Consider the following 10,284-nt stretch of genomic DNA (forward strand, 5'->3'; position numbering starts at 1 on the left):
TATTTTCTTGTGTTTGCCTCCAACAAAGGGAAACCGGTTTGATATTTGCCTGATCTTTTAAAAATAATGAAACTGTAAAATATTGAAATTTCATCTTGTTAGAGGGTAGCGGTCAATAAATGTATGTCGGATGTCTCTGAAGAAAGACTCAAATGATGCTGTGCTACTTTTCAATTGTTTTTTGGGTAATTTTAAATGTCTAAATTATGATAATGGATTAATATTAGTTCATCATCACTTTCCTAGCAACATCTCAAAGAGTTCTACAAGAAGCAACAACAACAGATTCAGCTGCTTCAGCAGCAATCCAGCAAGAAAATCAAAGAGGTGAGTGCTAGTTTGTGTCCGGATGGTGTATAAAAATATTTCTCATGGTAAAACTGAATGTGTGGGTTGAAACTAGTGAAGATCTGACGGAATTATCTAGTGAGGAAATAATCTATTTATATCCGTTGTCCCTTGGTTGTGTGATTTGAGAACAAGGTTTTGTTGCAGAGATGTGGATTCAGGTTTTTGTTTTTGAATGCCAGATGTAAGAGACAATAGAATCCATCACATATCAATACTGTACTGTTTGTAGACCCGATTAACACACTGATATAAACTCCTGTTTTAGGTACATGGTGATACAACCTAGTCTGTAATAACATTTTAGAGATCTTAATTCAAGCATTGAACAGCTACAAGGGCCAGATCGTAAATGCACTGACTGATCTCACTGTAAAAAAAAAGAGAGTTTGAGCAGTGCCTCATTTGAAATGTCTTCTTTTCTCTGTCCATCCTGCAGCTTCCTGCACAGCAGCTCGTGTTCCAGCAGCTCCTCCAACTCCAGCAGCAGCAACAGCAGCTCCTCCGGGCTCAGAGACCGGCGCTGGCTTCTCCTGCCCTCTCTCCAGGTCTTTACACTTAACACCAACGTTTTACATGTTGTCTGTGTTTTTTTTTAAAATCTCTCTCAGCATCTGTTCACAGCAACAGGGATGTCAGCTGTTTTATTTCTGGTGTGTGATGGGGTTCCATTTTTGGTGTGATTTCTGTGTTTTTCAGGTCGTAATTAGGACCGTGTTTGCAAATTTGCACTTTAGCTGACAGTAGGGTTACTGTTTTGTTACATCAGTCATCAGGTACAGATGTAGGCAGATTACTGCCGCGTTGAGATGATTATAAAAGTAAAACCTAAAAATAGAAAATTCCAGTCACAGTATAAAATTGTGGTTGTAGTAATTGTTCCTGGATTACACTGAAGAGGTAACATGAGGTCATGAAAATAAGCTGCTCTGGTCATGTGCTCCCCCAGGCTTTGACGTGGGAATAATTAGAAAAAAAAAAAAAAAAGACAATATGAGAACGGCAACACTGTAAACAAAATGCAATAGTTCTGGAAAAATGTGCCGCAGCTTTCCCTCATTTATTAATCAGCACCTTTCTGTTGAGTCCTTAATCAACAAATCAAACAAAAAGTAACATGATACTATCTGCTTTCCTTCATCTTTCAGCTTGTCTCAGCCCTGCAGAGATGCAGCAGATCTGGAAAGAACTCACATTCGGCATAGCTGAAGATAAAACCACAATGAAGGGCAACCAGGACTCTTCTGCTCACAAGATGTCACCAAAAGTCACAGGGAGACCGACCAGTGACCAGCAGTCTGCGTCTCCTCGCAGGCCACAGTGGTGAGAGGAATCTGTCGGCGCTGTAAACAGATCGCAGAGCTTAAATGATTCTGCCTTTTTGTAAACATCAAAGACTTGTCATCTGTAGACATTTTCGTTCTGTGAAGGTGCAGGCGGGGACGTGTTTGCTTTTGAGACTTCACTTCTAATTCCCCTTGGGACGATATATTTTGTGTTGTTTGTTTGCTTTGTGTTTCGCCACCTGAAGTGGTTCAGCAAAGAAAAAGTTTACATGACTACAGTACATGTCCCAAATCAAAAGTGAATAGTTTTCCGTTTATTTTTCAGTGCTCCCTTCCACCTCTCTCTGTCATTTCATAAAGAAAACAAAACACTCTCATATCTGTTTCATTGCTGTTTTGTTGTGTGGCTGCTGTGGTTTGTAATCATGACAGTGCTCTTTTTTCTCTCTCTCTTTTTCTTCTCGTTCAGCACCGTTAAAGGTGATCGCGCCGTCCTCTTCGGTCACGGTGTGTGTAACTGGCCCGGCTGCGAGGCAGTCTGTGAAAACTTCAGCCAATTCACCAAGTAGGTTCTAACTTCATCCTCAGGCAGCTCACTTTTGGAGTCTCTCTTGTGAGTCGAGTGACGTCTCGAGTTAAGCAGCTGTTTGTAATAAATGCACAAATCAGGATGATGTTAATGAGTCATCTGATGAATGCAAACATAATTTTTTTTAACTTGTTTGCTAAATTACAATTATTTTATTGTCCCATGCAAATAGCCAGAAAGCAAACACAAACAAATCATTGTGGGTAAAATTATAAAAAGATGGAAAATTGCATTCGTGCAGAGCAACAACACAAATCAGTCTTTAAAGCTTGTGTAGAGTTGCAACTTGGAAATGAGGTTATAAATTGTACTTACTGTGCAGATTGATTGTCAAAAATGGGGAAGTTCTGTAAAACAACTTCCTTAATTTTTTATATTTTAGAAAAGCTGCTTATCTCTGCGACTCAGATACTATATAATAATATCTAAGATAGGTAACTAGCCAAGGCTGTAGTCTGTGTACATTTAAAGCATTTGCAACAGATTCTAATGTTAAACACAGAACAAGACATCACAGAATCAACTCAAACCACTCTTACACTACAGTCATTTCACTTACTGTTGATACATACTTTCTAAATAATCTTCATTTTACTCAGAAATCATTAATCAAACATTTCTACACACATGAATATACGAAAGGTAAGTTGGAAAAATGTGAAAATAGTTTTTAAAAAACCTCCTGCACACACAAGTTTATAAACTTTTGGTTTGTTAGACCTTCGTGAGTTTTGAATCGCTGACTTCATTACAGCCCAAGTGGTTTGAGTAAAGTGTACGCAGATGTTTTGATGCACTGTTACACGTTTGTCTGCTTTGGCCCAGAGTCGTCGTCACTGGAATTCATCGTAGCCTCCATAAATCCAAACTGACGACACTCCAGCTGCTGTCTTTTGTAAAGAAGCAAGAAGCTGCAGAAACATTTTCAGAGATTCTTTATTTGATGGAGAGAATAAAGATTCTCAGTTTCAGAGTTTTTGTTTTAATTCCCCTGTGTTTGTTTCAGGCACATAGGCAGCGAACACACTCTGGATGACAGAAGTACAGCTCAGTGCCGAGTCCAGATGCAGGTGGTTCAGCAGCTTGAGCTTCAGGTAGGAACGAGGACGCTACAGTTTCTGGATTCAGTGACCCAAAAGTATTAACTGTGGACCAAAAAAAAGGGCGAGTTTGAAAATGACATCAAAAATCAAATAAGTGCTGGAACCCATTTGATTACAATCTTTGTTTTTTCCTCCTGCATATTTTTAAAATTTATTTATTTTATGTATGTTTTTGATGTTTTTAAATGATTAACTGAGAAAATACTATAGATTGTTGTATTTATATTAATTGTTATGAAAGTATTAAAATGTATTTTGTTGATATTTTAAGAAGATTCAACTTAATATCAGCCTAAAATGTACATGACAAACCTTTGCACTGGCTTATATTTGGGGCAGGTTTTGCTAATTAATTTTGCCATTTTGTTTTACACAGATTTTTTAGAATTGAAAAAAAAAAAAAACCCTCTGACATTTCAACAAAAACAAAATTAATCTGAAACATTGGATTCTTTTTCCACCCTCTCCGTACTAAGGGTAAATATTCATGTAATATTCTGCCTTTGACACAGCGGGAAATCTTACTTTGCAAAATGTGTCTGGTTCACAGCCGTCCGTGTCAACAATCTGCGCTCAGTGATTTTGACACCATCCGCTATGATTTTCTCTTCCTCTCTTTATCACCCCGAATAGCTCTGCAAAGAACGGGAGCGTCTGCAAGCAATGATGGCTCACCTGCACCTGCCATCTTTAGAGGCTCAGTCGCTCTCCGCACCAGCGCGGTCGCCACAGTCCGATGCGGCCGCTGACCCTCGCGGCCTGCAGGTACGAACTGTTCAGTAATAGCTGGTGCGAACAACAGACGCTGAATAAATGAGCCGTGAAGTTTACTGCGGTACAGATCTGGGCAGAAACCTCCAAATATGGGGAGAAGATAACAGAAAATAACATGTGCCTGGCTGCAGCCTCATCCTCTCCAGCACTGATCAAGACAGTGGCAGACTGTAGTTGACCTTCAGAGCTTTAACAGTTGAATGAGCTGCAAAAGCGTGTTGGCATTTTCCTAGAAACAAAAATACATGACTTAGAGACAAACCCACATGAGATGAAGGTCTGAAACATTTGAACCTGCAAACAGAAATTACAGCAGATTGAATGGTGTGCAGTTTTAGGATAAGTTTGGAAAAAGACTTTCACTTTCACTTTTCCTCTTTTCCTTCCTCCATCCTGTGACTCCCTGCATGATGTACGGAGCGCTTCCCTTCCCTTCGGTGCCCAGCTGCTGGCACCAGATGGCTGCCATTGTGTTTTCCAGACAGCAGACATGCTCCGACAATGTGGAAGCTAATCATTTGTTAATCTTGCAAATATTGCACCATAATCACAACACTCACCAAACAATTTCACCCTATAATTAACAATAATTGGCTTCCTACTTATTGTGATATTAGCGGAATCACCTCTGAAGAGGCGAATCCAATCGCTCTGTTACACTTTGTTAAAAATCTCCCGCTCTGTTTTGTTTCACTGTCAGTCTTTCCAGTCCTCTTGTTCCTTTGTTAACTTGGATCGTCCTCTTTTGTCGCTCTCAGCTCGGCTCAGTCACCGTCAACAACAACTTGCCCTCGCTTTGCCTGTCAGACTCGGCCCAGGCGTCGCCCCAACCTCTGGATCCCTCCAGCACTCCGTCGCAGGGCTGCGAAGAAGAGTCGCCTTCGCATACATCGTGTGGCGGGGCCATCAGACGTCGTCACCACCCTTTGGTCTACTCTTTGTCCTCAGGTAAAGTTAACAATGGGGTCACTTTTTCATGTGTCAATCAATTTCTAGGTTTCCTGTTTCACTTATTCTGTTTTGTCTCGTTTCAGAAAATGAATTTGAGCTTTACAAGAACACCGATATCAGACCACCTTTCACCTATGCAACACTGATTCGACAGGTACGAACAATATAAACAATAAACACATAACCATAACTGCTCTTTTTTTTTTTTTTTTACTTTAATGATGCAAACAAACGTAATATGTTATTTGCATTTAAGCATTCCGATTTTTCTTTATGTTTTGCTTGTGTTCTTTACTTTGAATTTGCTTGTCCATAAAGGAAACCACAAACAGCCTTTTTATGGTTTCCATTGCCGCCGGAGCTCATTCATTTGAATGAAGCTGCTAAATTCATTGTGTAAGAGAAAATAAATTGTGAACAAATTTTGCTAGTCGGTTAATTTGCATCAACTTTATGGTCAAAAAGCCCTCTCCTTCCAGGTTTTGTTTATTAAGGCTGTTGCTGTTTTTCCTAGCTGTCTGTAATATCTTTTGGTTTGAGTACTGATCAGATTTTTTTTTAAAAAAGGGGGGACTTAAAAATGTAAACATAGGCTTTTGATGAGCTTTTTTCGCATTTTTTTTAAACGTCATGTAGAACGAACAAATAAAAGATCAGTAAAATACAATAATTAGCAGATGATTTAAAAAAAACAAATAAAAACAAAACATAATCAAATCTGTCCATATACACAGTAAGTCATATTGTTACTGGAAATAATCCTCTAACAAGCATTATATGAGCCAAAAAATTAATTCATCAAGGGTAAAATAAAAAGCCTGCATCTGAGTTGTGAGTGTGCAGCTTTACCCTCCTTCATTGGATTAGACGTGAAACAGTCAGGGCTTTAATTTGATCCTGTAATGCGCTACAGTTATTCGTTTCCTCTCCATCTACAGGCTATAATGGAAGCATCAGACATGCAGCTAACGCTCAACGAGATATACAACTGGTTCACGAGGACGTTCGCTTATTTCAGACGCAACGCTGCCACGTGGAAGGTATCGCACCCGCAGATAATTAACTCTGTGATCCCACTGTGTGTCAAACCTGATTTATGCAGCACGGATCCAGTAATGTCTCCCTCACTCTGATTTCCTCTGGATCAGAACGCAGTTCGCCACAACTTGAGCCTGCACAAGTGTTTTGTGCGTGTGGAGAATGTGAAAGGCGCAGTGTGGACGGTTGATGAGGTGGAATATCAGAGGAGGAGATCCCAGAAGATCACAGGGTACAGTAGTGTATGAGTGTGTTTTATGATAATGATGTAGTGACATTTAGGATGTTTTGAATACTTTCACAACAATAAATGATACCACTAAGTTCAGAAGTTTCTGTGTTTTAATATGGATCTCGAGGAAAACTAGCAAATACAATTTATTTTAAATCATTTTTAGACCTTGACATGAATTTACAAAGATCTCAGAGGACCAAAGGTGTGTGACAGTGTCTTTGTAAACAGCTCACGGAGTAGAAAACACTGGAACCCATTGTTTGATTTGATCTGTCAGTACTGCAAGCAGATGAAGCAAGGTCATGTTGTAAATGTGTATATACACCACAGTCCCTGTGTCCAGTGTAGGCCAAAGCAGAGTCTATGTTTTGTATACTGTGTTGCACACATTTATTTATGGATTATAGGTTCCAATAAATAGATAAGTATGACTGGAAAAATGATGACAACACTTGCAAATTCTAATGAATTATTTGTCTGCATAACTGACCTTGCCTGAAGCTGTTATTGTTTACCGTGCAGTGGTTTTCAGAATATACAGAATGTATTGATTTGCCGGCCATGAATTAGACATTGATTGTGTCCATTTTGAAATTCTGTTGTTCTGCAGGAGTCCGTCGCTGATGAAGAACGTTTCCTCCAATCTGGCTTTCGGAACCGTTCTGAATGCAAGTTTACAGGTAAGAAAGACGACGTGTTTCAGTGTCCCACTACGATCTGATATCACTGGCGTCCTGGTGAAACCTGGTTGAGGTGTGTTCACTGTATAATCGTGTATCTTCTTCATAGACCGCACTGGCAGAGGCGTCACTGCCCGGAATCAAGGACACTGTGAACAGCTCGAGGAATCAAATACAGGACAACAAAGTGGCAGACAGGCACAGAAACCAAAACTTCTCTCCACAAGTTCAGCAGTGAGTCACATTTGTTGTAAACTCCAATAATCAGTGAACTGATGTGTTCCCAAAACTGATTGCTTTTCTTCTTTTTGTAGAACACTTTTCCTTAAAGATGAAGAGCTGAATGTGAATGAGCAAGACAGTCTTTTGCAGACAGTTAAACCAGTGAGTCTGCAGCACGGTGGGACCGAAAATGATGATGAGCACTTGTTTGACCTTGAATGACCCTCAGTCAACACAGTGATAAATCATAAAACAGTAAGGCAGGCCTTCATTGAGCATCTAGGGCTGTAGGCCGTACAGTTTACAGTAATCCTGTGACTTAATGTACTCGTCTTGTGTGGCATCAGGCAGCCTGGAATTCTCACCCAAATAAGAGTATTGGATCAAATAACATATCCATCAGAAAGTGTCTGTCAGTGTCTAAATATTTAAAGTAGTCCACCTTGTCTCTTGTATTTCAACCTGCCAGCAGAAGGAAGTGGAATCGAGGGCCATCTGTGGTTTCTGTGCAGGCCGACTATTTTATGGATCAAGTGGAGGGCTTTTTAAAAGATATTCAAATGTATCGACAAAATGACAGTAAAAGACGAGCTTTAAATGTATTTATAAGTGTTACAATTCAGTCACATTTAACCCTCTCTAGAACCTTTTGTTTTGCCTACTAAATATTATAATCTTTTATTTTCATGAGAGACCTACCAAAACTATGTAGATCAGACAAGCCTGCATACAAAGGCAAGTGATACACATATAAGAGTGTAAGCAGTATGATTTATGTTTTTTATTTTTACCATGAACTAGTCTTTCTTGTGTTATAAATACACATCGAAGGCCAAAGTGAATGATTAAAAGAATTATTTAATACAACATAGAAACTAATGTGATGTTTGATGATGCTCCGTTTATTTGTTGTAATTGTCTACATGTAATAGAATAAAGCATAGAGAGGCTAAATCCCACCGTAAGGTGTAGACGTGTCACTGAAATGGTTAAAAATGTACATTTTGTGCTGTTTCTCCTTCTTGTTTTCTCTGTACAAAACATTGTATTGCTAGGTATGTTAAAATTCAGTTTGCTAAAGTGGATTTTTTTTTTAAAGCAACTTCAGTATGCCTTATGATTTTATTTTGTTTTTACTAGTGTGAATAAATTCCTGTTTTGTGTTTCTACTGAAATAAAGATTCCTGTTTTGCTGAGGTGTGACTATGAGAATAGATGCTGAGCAACAATCTGTATAAAGATGTGTCTGTCTGTATGTGTGTGTCATTATCACTGTGCAATAAATACTTAAACCTGTTTAATGTTGCATTTATTAATATGTTGTGCACTGGTAGGTTATTTATCAGTACAGACACACACTTGATTTTCCCAGTGAGGCTGTATGTTTGGTATTTTGATGATTTTTACAAAAGGAATAAATCACATTTCTGAGATTAATGTTTCATGGTAATTTTGTTTAGTCCGGGTCAATATAGCAAACATACTGCATCAGAACATTTTTTGTCTTTATGTTTCTTACTGATAGAAGCCCTTTGATTGTTCAGATAATTTTATTTAGCCCTCTGTGGCACACAAATAAAATTGCAACGTCCATTTTAAAATGCCAAGTAGCACCTTTTACCAGCTGAATGGAGACAAACCCTACATATCCCAACATCCAGACTCTGATCTAAATCACTGATATTGGAAAACACTAAAAGTTCAAGACATGACTTGCTCCTACTGACCCTCTGCCTCACTCCTTTGAACTAATTTCAACAATTATTCTATAAGTATTTGACCTGTACTGTTTTTTCCTTTATCCTAAAGATGTTTAGTGAAAGAAAACTTTAACAATTAAAAACAAAAATAGTATATCAAATTCTGCTTTTCGAATCTTCTACATTTTTAGTTGTTGCTGTTGTGCTACAAACGGTGACGATTCTACTTTATTATTGAGGTCATAGTGCCTGGTGTTGTTATTGTACGAGGCTGTAATACCGGGGAGCAAAACATTACCTAGAAATGCACTACTGTGGGGACCAGAATTACAATTTTACCTTGTAGAACTCAATTACTTTTTATTGTGACGTATCAGACAGCTACATGTCAATAAAACTAACTTTTAAGACACATTTTAATACAACTGAATCATCAATACCTAATAATCTACAGACTTAGCTAGACTTAAACAAGTAATATTTGTAAGTGCTGTTGTAATTTCTTTGCCACATTTCACAAAATCCTTCAAAGAACAACAACAATTTAAAAAAAAATACATATTTTCATAAACAGTGTAGAAAAATTCCTACATTGATGAAATCAGTGATTGGCTTTTAGAAGGTTAAATATGATTAAAATAATGGTAAGCTATAAACAGATCATTTGTAATCTATGGAGATCTTTTATAATATTGAATTATTAATGATTGAATTAATGCCCATGTTCATCTGTGCATCATCTCATGCTATCATACCCCAGAATAAGTCCTGGTCAGTGATCACACTGTTTTGATGAAACATTAACTTTTTTTTAAAACATAATTTTTGTTCATATTCACAGTTGTGGGAAAAAAAGGGGGTTGGTTTCTCCTTCTGCCTAATTCGTTCCATCTGTGTGTAAAATATTAAAATTATTATAAAAAGAATGAACAAACAGTCCCAGCAGCATCACGTTGTCTCATCAGTCGATACACAAGTGAAGCCGTGACTGCACACTTCACAACCAAACACGGAACAAAAGATTCTTCAGCTCCCATGTTTTGACTAATGTCAGTAATTGTCTTTGCTGATAACGTGTTCGCTTTAGGTTTGCTGTTGCCTCTCAGGGCTCCCTTTGATTCGCTGTCAGCCCATTAGATGACACTTTCTTCTGATTGCCTCTCCATGAAGCCTGCTCACTGACTGGAAGTTAGCGTGGCGCTCGACAACTTCAGCAGCTTCACTTATGTGTTGCTTTGATGTGCCGTATGCTCAGTGTGAGGCGGGCGAGTCAACATGTTTTTTCAATGTAGCACTTTTGACAGCACTTAGTCAACATCGTCTCCAAAGGGGCTGGCCTCGGTTCATCTGCTCATCGA

General features: G+C 38.5%; 1 protein-coding gene across 1 annotated transcript in view; it reads left to right on the forward strand.

The window, feature by feature from the left end:
- The window catches only part of LOC103358860 (forkhead box protein P2-like), an 11,296-nt gene extending 3,848 nt beyond the window's left edge, over positions 1 to 7,448 (forward strand). The window contains exons 3-15 of the mRNA XM_008284002.1: positions 247 to 327; positions 788 to 896; positions 1,497 to 1,671; positions 2,104 to 2,199; positions 3,230 to 3,317; positions 3,960 to 4,091; positions 4,859 to 5,048; positions 5,135 to 5,205; positions 5,990 to 6,091; positions 6,200 to 6,321; positions 6,935 to 7,004; positions 7,114 to 7,238; positions 7,319 to 7,448. Of these exons, the coding sequence (XP_008282224.1) occupies positions 247 to 327; positions 788 to 896; positions 1,497 to 1,671; positions 2,104 to 2,199; positions 3,230 to 3,317; positions 3,960 to 4,091; positions 4,859 to 5,048; positions 5,135 to 5,205; positions 5,990 to 6,091; positions 6,200 to 6,321; positions 6,935 to 7,004; positions 7,114 to 7,238; positions 7,319 to 7,448 (1,491 nt within the window). The remainder of the gene's footprint in view (positions 1 to 246; positions 328 to 787; positions 897 to 1,496; positions 1,672 to 2,103; positions 2,200 to 3,229; positions 3,318 to 3,959; positions 4,092 to 4,858; positions 5,049 to 5,134; positions 5,206 to 5,989; positions 6,092 to 6,199; positions 6,322 to 6,934; positions 7,005 to 7,113; positions 7,239 to 7,318) is intronic.
- The last annotated feature ends 2,836 nt before the right edge of the window (positions 7,449 to 10,284 follow it).

This window comes from Stegastes partitus, unplaced genomic scaffold, assembly GCF_000690725.1.
Source record: "Stegastes partitus isolate 25-593 unplaced genomic scaffold, Stegastes_partitus-1.0.2 Scaffold337, whole genome shotgun sequence".
NCBI lineage: Eukaryota > Metazoa > Chordata > Actinopteri > Pomacentridae > Stegastes > Stegastes partitus.